This window comes from Neofelis nebulosa, chromosome 2 (assembly GCF_028018385.1).
Source record: "Neofelis nebulosa isolate mNeoNeb1 chromosome 2, mNeoNeb1.pri, whole genome shotgun sequence".
NCBI classification, from domain to species: domain Eukaryota; kingdom Metazoa; phylum Chordata; class Mammalia; order Carnivora; family Felidae; genus Neofelis; species Neofelis nebulosa.
Genome location: NC_080783.1, coordinates 33445384 through 33468109, shown reverse-complemented (window position 1 = coordinate 33468109; position 22726 = coordinate 33445384). Strand labels below are relative to the sequence as shown.

Genomic DNA, 22726 nt, shown 5'->3' with positions numbered 1-22726 from the left:
GAAGGATAATTTTTCTAGTTATGGTTTTATGGTGCAACAAGGCTGTTTGGAAGGCAGTTCTTTGGGCATTTTATCTTTTGTGTTTCTTTGGGCATTTTATCTTTTTTAGTCTTATATTGCTAGAAATATAAATTGATACTTGAAAATACTTTTTAACCAAATATCCATCAAAACATTAAGTAGAGTATAATCATTAAAATTTAAGAAGAAAAAGAGCCCTTTTAAAATTTTAGACCCTTTTAATTTTTTTGTTAAATTAGTTTTAAAATTCATTATAGAAATAATGCATGGTCTTCATTATAGAAAAAGAATTCAAAAGGGCACAGAAATCAAAAGAACATTCAGTTCTCTCCATCCAGAGATTACTGCTTATACCTTTGGTTTTTGCTATGTAAACAGTTTAAAATACAACAAATTGAATGAAAATAATTAGAAATTCAAAAGAAAAAATAATGAAAATGAAAATCTAAGTTTCACCTTAAACTAATATTACACTGAATTTTAACTAACTGGAATTCAAATAAAAACTTGAAACTGCATCAGAGAAAGATAAATATATGATTTCATTCATGTGGAATTTAAGAAACAAAACGGATGAAATTAGGGGAAGGGAAGCAAAAGTAAGATAAAAAGAGAGGGAGGCAAACCATAAGAGACTCTTAAATACAGAGAACAAACTGAGGGTTGCTGGAAGGGAGGTAGGTAGGGAGATGGGCTAAATGTGTGATGAGCATTAAGGAGGGCACTTGCTGGGATGACCACTGGGTGTTATATGTAAGTGATGAATCACTAAATTCTCCTGAAATTTAAAAAAAAAAAAAAAACTTGAAACTACAAAAAAAATGAAATACATCAAATAAAATTATGAAACAATTAAAACCCTAAATTTTCTGATAAGTTAGCCTAATATCTATTTGGCAGACATTCTGGAATCAGACAAACATGAGTTTGAAACTTTACCCTGATACTTAACAGCTGGGTGATTTGGGATAACTTCTTTATTCCTCTGTATGTTTTAGTATCCTTCTTTGTAAAATTGAAATGATAATGCCCATCTCATAGGATTATTGGGAATATCGCAAAGATTCCAATTATAATTTCCATTTAATAGTTAAATGTATGTTTTTCTGTCTCAAGGTAACAAATATTTGCTATTAATTGAAGGAAGTTAGTTTGTTTTTGCAAAGGATGAAATGTTTGACCAAAGCTACGGGAAGATTTCTACTTAGCATGTTTTATATTTTGAAATGTAATATCTCTCTATTAGGTGAGAATTGATTTTGACATTGTAGGATTATCATTGACTAGATTTTTTTTTTTTTTACCACCTTGCCAATTTTCAGGAAGGAATTGATTGAAGGTAGTAGACAAATCTTCATTATTGTATTATAACTGTTCCTATTGATCCTAGCTAGAGAGGCAGATGAGGGAAAGTGGCAGTTCTTCCACTAGAAATAAAGTGGTTGTACATTTTAATGGCTGATGAGGGCAGAATTGGTTGAACATAAGCTGGAGACTGGTATTTATGGTGGTATTCTTCTCAACTTCTGATATAGCCATTGAGGTTTTTAGGTTAGGGATAAATACTTCATGACATTGACTTCCTCAGAAAATATATTCAATATATTTCCTCAGAAATATATTCAGTATCACTATCTTGGAAATACTGAATATGAGCCAGCTAATTTTCAGAACTAAATTTGATTTGTTAAAGGGAACACACACAAATAAATCCTCTTTAACTTGACATAAATAAATGGATAGATGTAAACACAATACAGGGTCACATGTTCCATTCATTAGATTTACTTTGTAGACATGACTGTTGAAGACTAAGCCTGGTTTATGTTAAGAAGAAGAATGTTTTATAGGAGATTTCTCTATCTGTGCTTCAGGTTTTACTTTTGTGATACTAAGTAGGGCTTGTATAGTAGAATTAAAAATTTATATGATTGCATCTCTCTGAGGAAATTGGCATGTTGAATATTTGTGGTTATGAGAAAAAGGTTGATGTGAGGAAGAGGTAAAACAAATAAATGGAGTGTGAGAAGGATAATGTATATAGTCTGATGTTTTGGCTTGTTGTCTATCACTGAATGTTACAAAATTAAAAATGTTTTAAAATGCATGTAATTCTGCAGCTAGTGAATGGAACAAGCACTTAGTGTTGATTGCATTTGTTCTTTTCCCTTATAAATTATAGGTAAACCAATGAAAATTATCCTAAGTATAAAATCTGAATTTTCCTTATATGAACTATTGATAATTCTTTTATGTGCTAAAAAATAATAAATATTCCACCATCAATAGGTTACACCATTCAGTCACCTTTTTTTTTTTTTTAATTTATTTATTTATTTTTTAATATATGAAATTTACTGTCAAATTGGTTTCCATACAACACCCAGTGCTCATCCCAAAAGGTGCCCTCCTCAATACCCATCACCCACCCTGCCCTCCCTCCCACCCCCCATCAACCCTCAGTTTGTTCTCAGTTTTTAACAGTCTCTTATGCTTTGGCTCTCTCCCACTCTAACCTCTTTTTTTTTTTTTTTTTTTTTTCCCTTCCCCTCCCCCATGGGTTTCTGTTACGTTTCTCAGGATCCACATAAGAGTGAAAACATATGGTATCTGTCTTTCTCTGTATGGCTTATTTCACTTAGCATCACACTCTCCAGTTCCATCCACGTTGCTACAAAAGGCCATATTTCATTTTTTCTCATTGCCATGTAGTATTCCATTGTGTATATAAACCACAATTTCTTTATCCATTCATCAGTTGATGGACATTTAGGCTCTTTCCATAATTTGGCTATTGTTGAGAGTGCTGCTATAAACATTGGGGTACAAGTGCCCCTATGCATCAGTACTCCTGTATCCCTTGGATAAATTCCTAGCAGTGCTATTGCTGGGTCATAGGGTAGGTCTATTTTTAATTTTCTGAGGAACCTCCACACTGCTTTCCAGAGCGGCTGCACCAATTTGCATTCCCACCAACAGTGCAAGAGGGTTCCCGTCTCTCCACATCCTCTCCAGCATCTATAGTCTCCTGATTTCTTCATTTTGTCAGTCACCTTTTAGATATAATTTGAGATGTGTGGCCACAAGAACCCTCACCCTCCTCTCACATCCTTGAAAATCATCCATACCAAGTTACTTTATATCTGAATTTTATGCATCAGAAATTTCTTTTTGAGATAAAGCATTGCATTTCTCAAAAGTACCATTTTTTTAAAAATAAACTTAAAAAAATTTTTTTAATGTTTATTTAATTTTGAGAGACAGAGAGAGAGAGAGAGGGAGACAGAATCCAAAGCAGACTCCAGGCTCCGAGCTATTAGCACAGAGCCTGATGAGGGGCTTGCACTCATGACCTGAGCTGAAGTCTGACACTCAACCAACTAAGCCAACCGGGTGCCCTAAATAAACTTTATTTTTTAGAGCAGCGTTAGGTTCACAGCAAAAGGAAGTGGAAAAGTACAGGCACAGCTGCCTCCACTATTGATATCCTGAAACCTCTGTGATACATTTGTTAGAATTAATGAACCTACAGATAACACATAATTACTTAGAGTCCACAGTTTAATCTTGGGTTCATTCTTGGTATCGTACATTCAGTGGACAAATGTATAATGACATGCATCCATCATTACAGTATCATACAGAAGAATTGCACTGACCTAAAAATACTCTGTGTTCTGCCCATTCATCCCTCCCTTCCCCCAATCCCTGGCAACCACTGATCTTTTTACTGTCACCATAGTTTTGCCTTTTCCAGAATGTCATATAGTTGGAATAATACAGTATGTAGCCTTTCAGATTGGTTTCTTTCACTTAATAATATGCTTTCAAGTTCTCCATGTCTTTGTTTATCCATTCTTAAGTTGAGAGACATTTGGGTTATAAATAGTTTTGGGTGGCTACAAATAAAGTCATTATAAGCATTTACATGTAAGTTTTTGTGTGAACATAGATTTTCATTACATTTAGGTCAACACCTAGGAGTGGGGTTAATGAGTTAAATGTTAAATGTTTAACTTATAAGAAAATATCAAACTATTTTCCACAGTGGCTGTACTGTTTTACATTTTTGTTAGAATTGTTTCCCCATCTGTGTCAACATCCTTGGCACTATTTGATATTGTCAAGAGGTTTCTGTTTTGTTTTATTTTTAACTTTTAGTCATTCTAATAGATGGTAGTACTGTTGTTTCATTGTAGTTTTGAGTATTTTAATGTGAAATTCACATTTATTATGTGAAAACTTATTTGCCAAATGCCTATTTACTTTTAATGTAGGGTAAATAAAATAGAGATAAAGATTGATGGATCAATCTTGTCCTTGGCATGCTTCTAGGAAAAGCTGGCCAGCAGAGGTTTCCACATTAAACGGCCTTTGGTGTCCAGGCATCAGAAGGGAAAGAGGGCATACTTGGCCTGTTTGACCTTATTACAAAGGACCAGTCTTTGTTTAAACCACAACAAAAACACCCCGTAACTGGAGTCTCTCATTTCAGATATTTAATGCCATAATTAGCTGTTATTTATTTTGCCACATTTTACTTTGTTTATATGTAAGGACTACTACTTGCATGACTCTTTAAACCAAGATTTTGTAATACAAGCCAATTACTGACAGTACTACAAGTACTTGGTCAGAGAAAGGGAATTCGAATGCTATGTAAGTTTTTAGTGCACAAATGTATATGATGGGGCATAATGTATTCTGTTGGTAGAGCAAATGGTCTAATGTCAAGTTCCTTTTTGTAGACACCATACTTTATAGAATATTATTCTCGTTTTACTTTAAATAAAATTTCTGTTAAAATTGAACATGTACACAAATGTTCGTAGCAGTTTTATTTCTGGTAGCCAAAACCTGGATACTACCCAAATGACCTTTTGAAGGGTGAAAAGTTAGACAGATTGTGGTACATCCATACAATGGAATATGACTCCATAAAAAGTAATAAACTGTTGATACAGGCAGCAACTTGGATGAGCCTTAAGGAAATTTTGCTTAGTGAAAAAAACCAATCTCAAATGGATATGTATTGCATGATTCTCTTTATATAACAATCAAGAAATAACAATATCAAGCTGGATAACAGATTAGTAGTTGCTATTTTTTAGGAATGGAAACAGATGGTGATTATAAATGGTTAACATAAAGGAATCTTGGGATAGTACAGTTGAGTATTGTGATTTTGATAGAATGTAACAGAATCGCATAGATTTACACTCACACATAGATTATTGCATGTATAACTGGTGAAATCTGAATAAACTATGAATTATCTTAATGTCAATTTCTTGATTTTGGTATTGTGTAGTGATTATGTGGAATGTTTGCACTGAAGAGGGAGGCATTAGACTTCAAAAAATACCCCCTCAAAACCTTCAAAATAAAATGGAGGGGCCTCTTGGCTGGCTGAGTCAGAAGAGCATATGATGTTTGATCACATGGTTGTCAGTTTGAGCCCCATGTTGGGTGTAGAGATTACTAAAAAAATAATAAATTTTTAAACGAGATGGGATAGGAAAAAGCAATTATGCCATATAGATATGCTTTTTTATATGTGCATTACAGAGTTTTTGTTTATAGTTCAAAACTTTTAAGTATGAATCTTTTGCTGTATCTACTTTATATCTAGAAATATGTTTGATTTTAACCTTTGCAATCATTTGTAAAGTTTGCACATTAGGATAGTTTAAAGAAATACTGGTATTAAATGTGCTGGATAACCTAGTAACTATAATTAAACTTGTCATTAAATGACTTTGAATATGTGGCTACATGTTGCAGAAATATGGTAGAATCATAATTACACTGATGTCCTAGAATTGGTTTTTATAAATAGGCTGTACTTTATTTTCTGGCTCTTTAGTTGATATTAGTAATATTTCATAGAAGACTGCCTAAATGGTTTTAAATGTGGAAATCAAGTTACATTTATTTTTAGTAAGTATTCTTTGTGATTATTGAAATCAGTAATTACTGTGTATCTCCAAACAGATCATGTAAGATGCTTGAAGGGTAGAACTCTATATTACCTACTTGTGAATATCTTATTTGCCTTGCCCAATACTTTGATGGTGCTTCTCTTATGATAAATATGGCAGGTCTATGTGTCTAAATGGATTTGGGTATATAGTTCTTGGCTCTTTTATTTTTTCGTCAGAGTTTGGTGCTTAGTTTTGTAGGTTCAGAAAACATTATTTTCACAGATTATTTCCAGTGCTAAGGTGCTAGTGAATTAAGCCATAGTATATAAAATAAGATACACCCTTATCTTCATGTGTATCTTACCTCACTTATTTCTTCTTCTGAATAAGTCAGAAGCCCATGAGTAATAAATATATTGGTCATGTGCATTAGACTGTTATTCTGACTAGTCAAACATATTAGGAAAGTCAACTTTAAGAAACCAAATAAAGATTAGCTGTTGCTTTTGATAACCTTTTTTACTTCTTTGGTATTCTCAGCAATGTTGATAAATATTTGTTAACTGATAAGTTATGTGGCAAATATTCTATTGGAATTAGTTAAATCAGATTATGTATATGGAAAAAGATTAACTAGCATTGAAATAGATTGGTTGTTCCTTCAGCATAAGGTGTGATTGAACATTTCTGTTTCTGGCTTTATATTGATTAAAAAAAATTTTTTTAAGTATTTTACATTTAGGTTATTTCCAAAGTTTCCTTTTTTTTTTTTAGTGTTTATTTTTGAGAGAGAGACAGAGACAGAGCATGAGTGGGGGAGGGGCAGAGAGAAAGGGAGATACAGATTCCAAAGCAGGTTCCAGGCTCTGAGCTGTCAGCACAGAGCCTGACGCAGGGCTCGAACTCATGAACTGTGAGATGATGATCTGAGCCGAAGTCAGATGCTCAACTGACTGAACCATCCAGGCATCCCTAAAAAAAATTTTTTTTAATTTAAATCCAGGTTAGTTATCATATAGTATAATAATGATTTCAGGAATAGAATTTAGTGATTCATCACTTAAATATAACATCAAGTGCCCATCCCAACAAGTGCCCTCCTTAATGTCCATCACCCATTTAGCCCATCCCCCCACCCACACCCTGCCAACAACCCTCAGTTTGTTCTCTGTATTAAGAGTCTTTCATGGTTTGCCTCACTTTCGGTTTTTATCTTATTTTTGCTTCCCTTCCCCTTTGTTCATCTGTTTTGTTTCTTAAATTCCACATATGAATGAAATCATGATATTTGTCTTTGTCTTATTTTGCTTAGTGTAATACACTCTAGTTCCATCCACATTGTTGAAAATGGCAATATTTCATTTTTTTTGATTGCTGAATAATATTCCATTGTATATATAAACCACATCTTCTTTATCTATTCATCAGTTGATGGGCATTTATACTCTTTCCATAATTTGGCTCTTGTTGAAAGCGCTGCTATAACATTGGGGTACATGTGCTCCTATGAATCAGCATTCCTATATCCTTTGGATAAATTCCTAGTAATGCTATTGCTGGGTTGTAGGGTAGTTCCATTGTTAATTTTTTGAGGAACCTCCACACTCTTTTCCAGAGCAGCTGCACCAGTTTGCATTCCCACCAACAGTGCAGTAGAGTTCCTGTTTGTCCACATCCTCACCAGCATCTGTTGTTTCCTGAGTTGTTAATTTAGCCACTCTGACTATTGTGAAGTGGTATCTCAGTGTGGTTTTGATTTGTATTTCCCTGATTAATCCATTTACATTTAGAATGTGTACTGAAATATATGAATTTAGTGCCATTGTGTTCCTTGTAGAGTTGGTGTTTCTGGTGACGTTCACTGGTCCTTTGTAGTCTTTGTTGCTTTAGGTCTTTTTGTTTTGTTTTGCCTTTTTGCCAAAGAGTCCCCCCTTAAAATTTCTTGCAGGGCTGGTTTAGTGGTCATGAATTCCTTTAGTTTTTGTTTATCTGGGAAACTCTTTATCTATTCTTCTATTTTGAATGATAGTCTTGCTGGATAAAGAATTCTTGACTGCATATTTTCCTGATTCAGCACACTGGAGTATATCCTGCCACTCCTTTCTAGGCTGCCCCATTTCTGTGGATAGATATGCTGTGAATCTGATTTGTCTTCCTTATAGGTTCAGGACTTTTTTTCCCTTGCTGCTTTCATAATTCTTGTCTTGTCTGTTTTGTGAATTTGACTATGATATGCCTTAGTGATGGTCGGTTCTTGTTGAATCTAATGGGAGTTCTCTGTGCTTCTTGGATTTTGATGTCTGTGTACTTCATCAGATTAGGAAAGTTTTCCACTATAATTTGCTCATGTAAACCTTCTGCCCCCTTTTCTCTCTCTTCATCTTCTGGGACTCCTATGATTTGGATGTTTTTCCTTTTTAATAAGTCACTGAGTTCTCTAAGTCTTGAATCGTGATCTTTTGCCTTGGTTGCCCTCTTTTTTTTTCTGTTTCATTATTCCCCATAATTTTATCTTCTTTTTTTTTGATGTTTATTTATTTTTGAGAGAGAGAGAGAGAGAGAGAGAGCGAGCGCGCACAATCGGGAGGGCAGAGAGAGAGGGAGACACAGAATCCAAAGCAGTCTCCAGGTTCCAAGCATGAGTACAGAACCTGACGTGGGGCTCAAACTCACGGACCACAAGATCATGACCTGAGCCGAAGTTGGGAGCTCAACCAACTGAGCCACTCAGGTACCCCCATAATTTTATCTTCTACATCACTGATTCACTGCTCTACTTTGCCCATCCTTGATGTCATGATATCCATTCAAGATTGCATCTCAGTTATAGCATTTTAATTTCAGCCTTATTAGATTTTGTTTCTTGTGTCGCCACAGAAAGGGATTCTATGGTGTCTTTTATGCTTTTTTCAACCTCAGCTAGTATTCTTATTATCCTGGTTCCAAATTCTAGTTCAGACATCTTACTTATATCTGTTTGATTAAGTCTCTGGCTGTCATTTCTTGCTGTTCTTTCTTTTTGGGTAAATTCCTTTGGTTTGTCATTTTGGAGGAAGAAAAAAATGTATTAATAAAAAATTAAAATTAAAAAATTAAAAACAGTACAAAAATCAAATAAAGGAAGCTAGATCCTGGATATGTTTCAGTCTGCTTATTGAAAGAAGCTTGATAGAGTAGAGAAAGAAGGGAAAGGATAGGAAAAAAAGGCAAGATAAAACTTAAAAATCAAAAAAATATATATAATAGAATAAAATAAAAGAAAATGAAATAGAAGAAAACAACTTAAGCAAAAACAGAAGCAAAGAAAATGAACAAATAAGTGAACCATCAAATAGAATGAAAACTGAATGAACTTATATCCAGTTTCCCCTGAAACTGAAACTATGAATCACTCTATAGTCCATACACTAAGCAGGTGGAGTGACTTCTGTTGGTCTTCTGGGGATGTGCTTGGAGGGTGTAGTTGGGCAGGTGTTGATGTAATGGCTCCATTCTCCATTGAAGTGGTGCTGCTTAGCTTACTGGGATGGATCCGTGTGGTGTGCTTATGGATGTGTGCATGCACATCATGGGAGAGGTGGTAATGGCTCACCCAGCTTCCTAGTCTCTGGTGCAGGAACTTTGCACTCTCACTGACCCTTGATCAGGCGCCTCTCCTTTGTCTCAGGCCTCCATCCACTTCCTGCCTCTATCCTGTCTGTGTCCAAGCTGTCCATTTGCCAGGTGGCACCTTCCTCCAGAGTTTTATGCCAGAAGGGGTTGTGTCTAAAAATCCCACACTTCAGAGGCCCACCAGCTTGGACCTGTGCAGACTTTCTAGGGGACAGTCTCTCACTGGACGATGGCCGGGTTCCAGCTTGTCTCAGAAAATGTTCAGCATTTTCAGTGACTGTGCAGCAGCAAAGGTTCAGAGATTATGGCAAATCACAACACACAGCTAGCACCAGGTGTTGCCACAATCTGGCGTCTTTGTCCCAATATCAGTAAATATGGCAGTTTTCTGGGGTCCACTGGGACTTTTGCCTGTGGGGAGACCATAACACCTCTACCAGATGCACTCTAAGCAAGGAAACTGCTTCTCCCCTCTGTGGCACATGGACCCCACAGACCGGCACTGCCTGCTCTTGATGATTCACCCTACTTCCTCACCAGAGCACCACCAGGCACTGAGATCCTAAACTTCACACTTTGTGCTCCACTGTTTATAGAATCCTGGTGGTATTGAAAACCTCTCTTTTCTTCCTGTCAATGATTGTTGGGAACAGATTTCCTAGTCAGTCTCCTGCAAGTGTTTTCACTCTTTCTCTTTCTTTCTCTCCAGCTACTTTTTGGGGGGATGCTTTTTTTGCACAGATCCCGATGCCCTGCACTCTTCCCCTTTCTCTTCTTTCCCTGTTCAGTCTCTGCGAAAGCAGCTCCCTTTTCACTTCAGCTTTTCTATCCCCCAGTTCACTTCTCTGCACTGCGTACCTGCCACCCAGGTGCCCCAGTAAATTTGTTTTAAAAACTAAGGATATTAGGGGCGCCTGGGTGGCTTAAGTCGGTTAAGTGTCTGATTTCAGCTCAGGTCATGATCCCACAGCTCATGAGTTTGAGCCCTGTGTCACTGTGTGCTGACAGCTTGGGGCCTGGAGCCTGCTTCAGATTCTGTCTCTGTCTCTCTCTGCCCCTCCTTCACTCTCTCTGTCTCTCTCTCTCTCTCTCTCCCCCTCCCCCTCTCCCTCTCCCTCTCTCTCTCTCTCTCTCTCTCCCCCCACTCTCTCCCTCTCTCAAAAATAAATAAACGTTAAAAAAATTTTTTAAACAAATTTACTAAGGTATAATTTGTATACTATTTTAAGTGATGGATTATTTTTTTGTAAATTTACAGAATTGTGAAACCATTATCACAATCTAATTTTAGAACGTTTCCATCTGCCTAAAAAGAAACCATGTACTCCACTGGTAGTCACTCTCCTTATCCATAGTTTACTGTGCCCAATGATGTATGTTTAGCTTTCTACAAATGACTTTAAACTATGATAAATGTGAGTCCTGCAGAATTTTACAAGATTATTTAGCCCTCTAGTTTGTTAAATTGTTTGTTTTTATGTTTTGAAGTTTTGATAATTTAAACCATGAACTTTTAAAATGATATTTCTTTACTCACATACCTAAATTGTTTAATAGGAGAGTGGTGAGAATAATTTGTGTAAGAAGGGATTGATTTTGAGAAATCAGTTTTCAGGTTTGATTCTTCTTTGGTGCTAGTTAATGAACAGGAAGAAGTTATTGAATAAATATAAAATTACAAATTTATTCAAGCCTTGATAGGGATTTAGTGGAAAATTTATTATGCCTTTCAAAATGACTAAGATTTCATAAAATAATGCTTTGCTAAGATTGTCATAAAAATAAATTTGTCATTCTTTTATTTATTTTAGCTTCTCAGAACCAAGAACGTCTATGTGCATTTAAAGATCCCTATCAACAAGACCTTGGCATAGGCGAGAGTCGAATCTCTCATGAAAATGGAACAATATTATGTTCAAAAGGTAGCACTTGCTATGGCCTTTGGGAGAAATCAAAAGGGGATATAAACCTCGTAAAACAAGGCAAGTAATACTTTTCTTACCTGAAATAACTTTGTGTTTCATATCATTGAAATTTATCTAACAAGGACATGGACATAGATTAAAACCCTCTCTAGGAAAACAGTTTTAAAATATATATCCATGTATATATTTATCCATAAACTCCATATTTGTGAAAGGTAGTTAGATTTTAGTTTTTTTTTTATATTTTTCCTATTATAATGTTAACAATGTATTTTCTTTCTATGAAGTTTAGAAAATATAGAAAACTAGAAGAAAAACAAATGTCTACAATTCCATCCTCTTACAAGCTCTTTTACCTTATTAGTTTATTCCCTGCAGGTATATTTTTTATGTACCTCTATGTTTATTATATGTGCGTATACTTATTTTTCAAAATTAGAATGATGTGGTATGTATAAACAATTTCATACCCAGTTTTCCCTATCTTAAATTATAGTATGAACATTTTCCCATATCTTTAAATATTCTTTGAGAACATTTTTAACCTCTGTACAGTATTTCATTGTATACACACATATTGTGTATACGCAATTTACTTACACATTACTCTGTTGTTGGACATTTTACTGTTTTTCAGTTTTACTATAATAATGCTTCAGTAGATATCTTTGAACTTAAATCTTTGATTATATCTGATTATTTGCTTGGAATAGATTGCTAGAAGTAGAATTATTAAGTTATAAAGCATGAATATTTTAAAGGCTCTTTATAAAAATTGCCATATGGCTTTCTAGAAATGCTATATACATTTACATTCCCTCCAGGAGTATATGGGAGTGTTACTGAAACCTTGTTACAATTGTATATTATTTTTTTAAGCCTAGAACAATTTAATAGATAAAAATGAAATATTAATGTTACTTTAATAGTAATTCTTAGATTAATGATGAGGTTAAACCATTATTAGTGGCTTTTCTCCCCATGAAATGCTTATTAATACTTTGCCATTTTTTTGTTATTTAAACAATGTGTGTTTCCTATTGATTTGCAGGAGTGTTTTGTAACATGTATGTATATGCACTTATTCTGTCACATTGATTGTAATTATTAATTTGTTATTTTTCTTTAAATTTTATATATTAATCCCTAACTTGTTTACGTTAATACCAATTTGTAGGATGTTGGTCTCACATTGGAGATCCCCAGGAATGTCACTATGAAGAATGTGTAGTAACTACTACCCCTCCCTCAATTCAGAATGGAACATACCGTTTCTGCTGCTGTAGCACAGACTTGTGTAATGTCAACTTTACTGAGAATTTTCCACCTCCAGACACAACACCACTCAGTAAGTACTTTAAGTATCTTACTTTTCCTTGTTAATTCCTTTCTGCAAAGATTTGCAAAATTTAAAAATATATAAAATCATCAGTTTGGGCAGGAGTGAGAGGGAGAGTTCAAAACTTCATGAGACTACTCTACCACCTGAAATCCAAAAGAGGTGCACCAGGATTTCTAAGGTATCAGTAGATTACCAAATAATTTTGAATCAAAATATGGTACTTTTCCAACACCTGTGGAGGAGAATTTGGCAATATTAAGAAAACTACATGTGTGCTTTCTTACTCTTTCATCCAGCACCCCCATCTGTAGGATTTTATCTTGAAGATATATTTCTAACAGTACAAAAATACATATGCATAGAGGTACCTGGCTGGTTCACTTGGTAGAGTATGCAACTCTTGATCTCAGGGTCGTGTTCAAGCTCCACATTGGGCATAGAGCTTACTTAAAATATATATGCATAGAGTTATCCATTACAGTATTATTTGTAACTGCAAAATATTGGAAAATATCTAAAGGTTCAGGAATAGGCGAAAAATATACTCTGGTATATACATATAATAGAGAACTAACTATACATCTATAACAAAAAATGAGTAAGATCCCTGTGAATTGATATGGAGTGATTTCTAGAGATAATGTTAGGTGAATAAAAAGCATATATACTATGCTGTCTTTGGTGTAAAACAGAGCTTACCATAATTTACAAAAACAAAAAACAAAAACAAAAGATAAACCAGAAAATAATGAAGTTGGCTACTAACAATGGAAGGAGAGAATAGAGTGGAAAGTATACAAAAAAGAATGAAAGAACTTATGTAAGGATTTTGCAAACACAGTGTTTGATTATATATACTCTTTTGGACAAGATGGGATATAAGAGATGGAGGAGAATTGCAAACAAGTACTGAACTCTTTTAGGTTTGCTTTTTGGTAGTGTGGAACAAAGCAATTCTGAAACAACTGTAGATGTAGAATAGGATTAAGAAAAAATGAGTAAATGGTGTTGTTCTTGGGAGCTGGTGCTGTTACTGAGGGAATATGCACATACAATTATAGATGGGAAGACAAGAGAATATTATGTGAGTAGATTATAATTCAAGGTATAAGTATGGATTTATTACTTTAAAAACATACATATGTATGTGTTACATGCATGGATAGGTGGCCATATAAATATGTGTATATATTTGTATGTGTATATATTTATATTCGTGTGTGTAGTATACCCATACACATACCTGTGTAGATTTCTTAGCTCTATTTGTTGAAAAGGACAAGAAGCAATAGCACCCCAGTAGCAGTAAGCAAATGTAATGCCCAGATTTAGACTTTATTTATTTGTTTCTATTTATTTATTTTTTAATTTGTTTTTAAGTTTGTTTATTTTTTGAGAGAGGGAGATACAGAGCATGAGCAGGGGAGGGCAGAAAGAGAGGGAGACACAGAATCCAAAGCAGGCTCTAGGCTCCGAGCTGTCAGCACAGAGCCCAATGCGGGGCTTGAACCCACAAACCGTGAGATCATGACCTGAGCTGAAGCTTGACGCTTAATCCAATGAGCCACCCAGGCGCCCCTAGTTATGTATGTATGTATGTATGTATGTATGTATGTATGTTTATTTTTGAGAGAGAGAGAACGAGAGCATGAGCAGGGGAGGGGCAGAGAGAGGGAGACACAGAATCCAAAGCAGGCTACAGCCTCTGAGGTGTCAGCACATAGCCTGATGTGGGGCTCGAACTCAGGAACATATGAGATCATGACCTGAGCCGAAGTTGGATGTTTGACTGAGCCAACCAGGTGCTCCATATTAAAAAAAAAACATTTTTTTAAATGTTTATTTATTTATTTTTTTTTTTTTGAGAGAGAAAGAGCGTAAGCAGGGAAGGGGCAGAGAGAGAGAGAGACACAGAACCCGAAGCAAGCTCCAGGCTCTGAGTTGTCAGCACAGAGCCTGATGCAGGTCTCGAACTCACGAGCTGTAAGATCATGACCTGAGCTGAAGTCTGACGCTCAGCCGACTGAGCCACCCAGGTGCCCCAAGGTGCCCCATATTTTTAAAGTGTATTTATTTATTTTGAGAGACAGAGAGCGCACACATGCATGTGAGAAGGGGAGGGGTTAGAGACAGAGAGAGAATCCCAAGTAGTCTCTGCACTGTCAGTCCAGAGCCCAATGTGGGGCTTGATCTCGGGAACTATGAGATCATGACCTGAGTCATGTCAAGAATCAGATGTTTAACCAACTGATCCACCCAGGCGCACCCAGATTTAGACTTTTATACCACTTCCCACTGAAAGGAAGTTGGGCTCCTTGGAAAAATGACTTGTTCTAGGACGGGAGCAGGATAGGTACAAGATAAGCCCAAAGTGTCTTATAACACTAGCAAGTAAGAAAAGAAATGCCCCCAAACAGGTGGAGACTTGTGACAAAGGAGCTAGCTTGAAGTAACTCCTACTGGCTAAATTTGGGACAATTTGAGTGCTAAAAAAGTACAGTAGCAAATTGTAAACCATTGGAGGGAAAATGAACTCATGCATCTATGCTGAAAGCAGAGAAGGTAGAAGAGAGGGTACTTGTTTATAATAGAATGCCAGGTTTCCAACTGGTAAATGAAGGAGTTGGAAATTATCCTGCAGCTATCATGGTAAAGATTGGATCAGACAAGAATAATAAAAATATCCTAAATCTAAGGGCATTTTCAATATGTAGCCAGGATATTTACATTGTTTTAAAGTCTCTCCCACATATTGCAAGGGAGAAATTAGTAATTATAAAGTGAGGGAATTGGATAACACCTTGACCAGGTCATTAAAATTAATATTATTAGTGAAGATGGTAGATGGACATCCATGATACCCTGAGAAGGACACAGTTTCACTAATAGAATACTATATTTCAGGTAAGATTCGCATAACTGGAATCTAAATCATGAGGCATCATCAGAAAAACCATGAACTAGGAATGCTCTATTACAAAAAGGAGATTTGTCAAAAATGTCAGTGTCATAAAAGGCAAAGAGACTGTGGGAAAGATCTAGATTAAAGGAGGCTAAGGAAACTTGACAACTAAGCCATACCTAACTCTCCTATACTGGATATAAAAAACTGTGATAAAGAACATTGTTAGACCAGTTGACAAAAGAGACGATTAAAGAATTATTTCCTTTTTTTTTAATGTTAATTTTTATTTTTGAGAGAGTTTGAGCCCAGGAGGGGCAGAGAGAGAGGGAGACAGAGGATCTGAATGAAGTAGGGGCTCTTGACCTGAACCAAAGTCAGACGCTTAACCAACCCAGCCACCCAGGTGCCCTAATTAAAGAATTATTTCAATGTTAAATGTACTGAAGCTGATATCAGTACTCTGGTTATGTAAGAGAATATCCATATTCTTAGGAAACATTCTAAGAAATGTTTAGAAACATGGAGCTAGAATGTATATATATTAACTTTTCTGAAATACTTTTAAAAAAAAGCGTGTGTGTGTGTGTATGTGTGTATTCTAGAAAGAGAGAATGGTAAAACAAGTAAATGGGGTAAAATGGTAACAATAATTAAATATGGGTAAAGGTAAATATGTGGGTATACTTTGTACTATTCTTATTCTTATAACTGTTCTGGAAGTCTTAAATTTTTTCTGAATAAAAAATTAATTTTAAGAAATATTTTTGAGATGTAGCACATTTCAAGAATTCTCAGTCAATAGCTTTTATCAGTCCATACCCTGAGATCTTCATTTTGGGATTATTTCCTTTAATGTTTTGATGAAACACTAACTAAACTGAGAGCAATAGGAAGTTTTTTCATGTAGTTCCTATCTACTCAAAGTCTACTTAGCTTTTATTAGGAAATTATACTCAAGTGACTACATTTATTTTCCACAAAGAAATAAACAAAACAGGGTCTCTAATTTTCACTTTTACATCTAGGTAGTTGCAAGAAAAGTGAATTTATGCATAAGTTCTCAAGATTTTTATGGCCCATTTTAGATTTTTACCTAGATTTTGGTCTGCTGTAACCTTTTGAGCCAAAAGCAGAAGTGTTGCCAACAAAGAATCAATAATGTTAGCCCAATAAAAAGGGAAAGTGTTTTAATTAAATGCTCTAATTTGGGAGCATTAACCCATTTATATATTTTGTGGTAAACAAAGCAAGTAAATTTGAAGTTAGTGAATAAAATGGATATTATTTTTTTCATTAATCTCAATAAAAATAATCATTATTATATAGAATATCTAACATTTAGTCTATAAATAATAGGTGCTTGATCAAAATAAAAAATCTGTAAGTGTTGAAGTTTAAAGAAATTAAAATATAAAATTAAGCAGAACTTTTTGTTCATGGTTATATAATAATACATCAGTAGAAAATTTGGTGATGGTGATTTTTTTCTCCTTTAAAATTTTCCGTTATAAAAATATCATTTATTGAATATTTAACATAAATATTTGTTAAAAACATTTATATATGTTTAATTACTAGAAACATAGTACAAACTTATCAGAGATGGAAAAGGGGGATAGTGTCGGGTGACTGTTGATAGGGAAGGTTACATATTATTCTCATACTCTTGTAGTCTTTTAATCTTTAACCTGTTCATATATTTGTGTACTACTTGTATAAGACAATATTAGGGATACCTGGGTGGCTCATTCAGTTGAACAACCAACCCTTGATTTGGCTCAGGTCATGATCCCAGGGTTGTGGGATTGAGCCCTGTATCAGTCTCCTTGCTGAGTGTAGAGCCTGCTTGAGATTCTTTCTCTCTCCTTCTGCCCCTGTCTCCCACTTGCTCTCTCTCTTTCACTAAAATTTGAAAAAATAAATAAGGAAAATATTAAAGGAATACCTGCTTGTTAAATTAGAAAAATGAGATAATTGATAAGGAGAGAAATTACCTATATCCAAATATAACCATTGTTAATATTTTGAATGTTTGTTTTCTAGTGTTTCTCTTTAATCTTTGTATAGTTGTATTAGTGATAAAAAACACATTTTAGGGGTGCCTGGTTGACTCAGTTGGTGGAGGATGTGACTCTTTGTCTTGGGGTCAGGAGTTAGAGCCCCATGTTGGGGGTAGTCTACTTAAAAAAGAAAAAGAAAAAAGAATAAGAAAAAATGCATTTTAGATCCTGTTTTTTGTTTAGTAGACTAGTATTTCCTAGGTTATTGTGTATGTTTCATAGTCATCAGTTTTAATAGCTGTATAATATTTCATCAAATAGATATTTTCCTTATGGATTCCCCTGGTTTTGGACATTTAGACGGTTTCTGGTTTTTTATTACAATAGGCATCCTTGTATATGTAATATTATATTAAATTACAGTTACCAGAATTATAATTTTTTTATTAAATTTTTTTTTAATGTTTATTTAATTTTGAGAGAGAGAGAGTATGAGCAGAGAAGGGGCAGAGAGAGAGGGAGACACAATCCAAAGCAGGCTCCAGGCTCTGAGCTGTCAGCAGAGTGCGATGTGGGGCTGTAACTCAGGGACTGTGAGATCATGACCTGAGCCAAAGTCAGACGCTCAACTGACTGAGCCACCCAGGCACCCCCCCAGAGTTTATAATTTCTATATCCAGTGGCATCAGTATTAAAATTCTTCGTTTATTGTCAGAATGCTTTTCCATTGGTGGAAACAGTTCACATTCTTCCATCAGTGATATACTAGAATGCATATTTCATCATATCTTTATCAGCACTAGTATTGTTAAATAAAACTTTGCTGAGATCATTTTGAAAAATGATTTGGATTGTTTTTATCAATGAGGTTCACATGCATTTTTTTTTTTTTATGTTTTAATTTTTTTTTTGAGGGAGAGAGAGAGGGAGAGACAGAGTGGGGGAGGGGCAGAGAGAGCCAGAGACAGAACCTGAAGCAGGCTCCACGCTCTGAGCTGTCAGCGCAGAGCCTGACATGGGGCTTGAACTCACAGACTGTGAGATCATGACCTGAGCTGAAGTCAGATGCCCAACTGACTGAGCCACCCAGGCACCCCTGTTTTTACTGTTTTAATTTCCTATATTTGTTGTTCATTTGTAATATTCTTTCTCAATAATGAAACTAATTAGTTTTGAGAAAAATGATTTAGAATCATTGGAAATCTAGTCATTTCATCCCTTCTCAGTTTGTCTTGATACCATAGGGATGACAGGAGCTACATTTTAAGTAGTAATTTAACATGCATTTGTAACATTAAAAAAATTTTTCTTTTGAACCTTGGCCCTTTCTAAGGAAACACCCTTAATAGCTTTCATTAAAAGTTCAATGCTCATTTTATAGCGCCAAATTGTACATTAATCAAGGTGTTAAAATAAAACTTACACTGAAACAGTATCTCCATACCTCACATGACATTTTTGTGATGGCTATTAAAGCTTTGCATTTGCATAATATTTTTAAATTTCATAGTGCTGTCACACCTATAAATTCTTTGAAGATGTCTCCTTAATATTTGGGTAGTTCAGTCAAAAATAAACCCTTTTGGGGAAGCCTGGGTGGCTCAGTCAGTTGAGTGTCCAACTTTGGCTCACGTCATGATCTCATGGTTTGTGAGTTGGAGACTCCCGTCGGTTCTCTGCTATCAGTGCAGAGCCCACTTCAGATCTTCTCTCCCCCTCTCTCTCTGCCCCTCCCCTGCTCATGCTTTCTCCCTCAAAAGTAAATATTAAACATTAGATAATAATAATTAAAAAAAACCCCTTTGTCCTATTGAGTAACGATGCCTGCTACTCAGGTTGAATGGTCATTCATTGAAATGGTTGTCTTTAGCAGATTTGATTTACAGCTTATCTTTTTTTTTTTTTTTTTAACTTTTTGCCTATTATTGTATTGACAGTAAATTTCAGATGTTACTATTTGGGGCCCAAACAAAAAAAATGTTTTAAACTTTTATATTTGAAGTTATTTCAAACTTATAAAAACTTCCATATACCTTTTATCCACAGATTCAACAGTTATTAAACATACTGGTATATTTGCCTTATTATTTTCCCTTTCTCTATATACATATGGATATCACTATTTTTTTTCTGAACCTTTTACGCAGAAGTTACAGGCATCATACCTAAATTTTCACATATTTTGTAATTGTCCCTTTGTCTCTTTTACTAGATTCATTTTTTTAAACATTTTATTATAGTTGACACATAATGTTATGTTTGTTTTAGGTGTACGACATAGCAATTCAATATCTCTATTTAATGTTCACCGCAAGTGTAACTACCATCTGTTGCCATACAACGTTATTACAATATCATTGACTCTATTCCCTATGCTGTACCTTTTATTCCCATGACTTAGTCATTCCATAATTGGAAACCTGTATCTCTTTCTCTCCTTCACCCATTTTGCCCATTTCCTTACTCCCTTTGTTCTGGTACCCATCACTTTGTTCTCTGTATTTGTAGGACTGAATCTTTTTTTGCTTGTTTATTCATTTGGTTTTTTTAGATTCCACACATAAGTGAAATCATAAAGACGATAGTTTGGTGCCACAAAGTACATGGCAATGCCTTAAACCATATGTGTATTGTCAGGCCTGAGGGCCTCTTACATCTTTGTTAAGGGGAGTGCTAACTTACCCTTTCATACAACACTCTTCTATGAGATTCTAAAGTCTTTGGTGATAAGGACTTTTTATTAATGCCCCTTTGTCTCCATAGTGACTCATGCAGTGTTAGGTATGTAGTAGTAGAAGTGCAGTAAGTGTTTGTTAAATAATAATTTAATAAACAAAGGGAGATATGCTAATGTATAAGTTCAGAAATATTTTCAAATGCTTGAAAGGAATAGGATTTGTTATTATTTGTAATCTGGCAATAGTGAATTCAGTGGATTCACTCACCAATGGACAGTTATTTATGAAAGCTGGTTGCTACTTTCAAAAAGGACAAATAGTTCATGAGATACCAAGTGCAGACAAAAAACAATTATTAACTCCCTTATTTTAGATTCATCATGGTAAAGTACAAAAAAGCCCTACTTTTTCCTGTTCTTCTTTGCCATCCCAAAAATGAAACACCAGATTTTAATTTTTAAAATAATTCAGGAATATAAAAAATTTGTCCTAAATAGATGCTGTTACATGATCTTATATTCAGAGACCCTTACTCAAAACGTGCAATTGTGGCATATTTTAATACTGGTAAAGAAAATGATGCACAAGTAAGTTACGGCTTTTTAAAAGGTTATGTTCTAGGGAACAACAGAAGGTACTTAATGTTCTCTGTTTAGCTTATTCATTTCTCTCTCGATTGTTTTCAGCTGAACAGTTTACTTCCTGACATCAAACTATTCATTGCTGTTACTGGAATTATATCTTTCTCATCAAGTATGCATTTACACAATATCCAGAACCATGTTTACTTGCCCTCTTACTGCTATACCTCATACACTGAGTAGGGTTAGACCTGGTGGCAGTGAAGAAATAAATATATGGGTGACTGAGAATAACAAAATATAGCTCTAGCTCTCTTTCCTTAGAAAAAGCTTGCTTTTGTACCAACCTCAGTTGAAGCTGAAGACCATAAGGTACTTAGTGATAGAAACTAAAGCATATGAGAGCAGGAAATCTTTAAGGTGGGGCAGGAGTTGTCAGGGTTGACAGACTAACCCATGGCCATAAGTGAATATCTGTAATTTTGCTGAGCCACAGAGTCTTATAATCATTTCAAGATTACTTTGATGTGGAGTTAGGGGAGTGGAGAAAAGTTATTCCACTTAACCTTTAGTTCTTAATTTTTTTTTTTTTTTTTTTTACAGATGAAAGATTTTATGTAGCCTTATAAAACTGCCCTATATATTTTTTTGGAGACAATGAGATAGGGCACAAATTAATTATTTAATGAGTTTTGCATCATAAGATACTTGCAGTAAACTTAAGATTCTTATAAAATGTTGTTCCAGATGGGATACATGTGGTAGTGAAATTTTAATTGACTTTATCAGGATTATAGACTTACTAGACTGAGCAGTCTCTTTATAATAAAAATATAAAAGAAATTCAGGCATTTAGCATATAGTGAAATCAAAACTAGCTAAATAATACTTTGAAATATTTATTATGTGTCAGATGTTGTTCTAAGTGTTGTCTATGCATTAAACTTTTACAATTAACCTTTACAGAAACATATGAAATGGTTACTGTTACATTCTTACTTTAAGTTGAGAACACAGATACGTAATTTACCAAGTCACACAGCTAGTAAGTGGAAGAGCCAAGATTCAAACCTAGGTGTTTTGACTCCAGAATATTTGTTATTGACCATTACTTTCTAGTGTTTTTAACTGTTACTCTTCATAATCAGTTGTTATTAATCATTACTCTTACACTCAAACGGGGGGGCCAGTTTATATTTGTTTGCTCATTCATTTGGAAGGAAGAGAGATAAGATCATTTTGAAAATACTTGGTTACATTTCTTAAAATTTAAGGACTCTTCATGATTTTTTCACCATATCTCTGTACCACTGAGTATCATAACATGTTTTCTATATTCACATGACATATTACTTTATTATTTACTATTTTTCTTCAAATGATCTCATTAAAAATTGTATGTCCTCTAAAGGGAAACTTTCCGTTACTACTATAAATGGAAAGCCAATGTCATAAGTAAAGGTAACTTTAATTATTTATCTAAAAATAAAATAAGAAAACTAAACCATATTGTATATACTAGGTAGCTGGATGTTGTTGTTTGCCAAATGGTCTGAAACTTGAAGCTTACTTTCTCTGTGTTAAAAGAGAATAGCAAATGTTTGAGAGGTAATAGAGATACATTGTCACCAAGTTGAGGTTTTCTTCTTTTATAATTAGACAGAAGAAAGGAAGCTAACTTTCATTATTACATGTCCATGTACCACCTAAATCCAGAAGTCTGACACTTCAGGAAAGT

At 34.7% G+C, this 22726-nt stretch overlaps 1 protein-coding gene and 1 non-coding gene across 2 annotated transcripts in view; one reads left to right on the top strand and one right to left on the bottom strand.

The window, feature by feature from the left end:
• Nucleotides 1-22726, top strand: part of BMPR2 (bone morphogenetic protein receptor type 2) — a 201174-nt gene that overhangs the window by 103572 nt on the left and 74876 nt on the right. Inside the window, exons 2-3 of the mRNA XM_058708868.1 lie at nucleotides 11369-11539; nucleotides 12660-12830. Of these exons, the coding sequence (XP_058564851.1) occupies nucleotides 11369-11539; nucleotides 12660-12830 (342 nt within the window). The remainder of the gene's footprint in view (nucleotides 1-11368; nucleotides 11540-12659; nucleotides 12831-22726) is intronic.
• Nucleotides 20303-20426, bottom strand: LOC131505917 (U6atac minor spliceosomal RNA). Its single transcript, XR_009258669.1, has one exon. It is a non-coding gene; the product is annotated as a U6atac minor spliceosomal RNA (small nuclear RNA).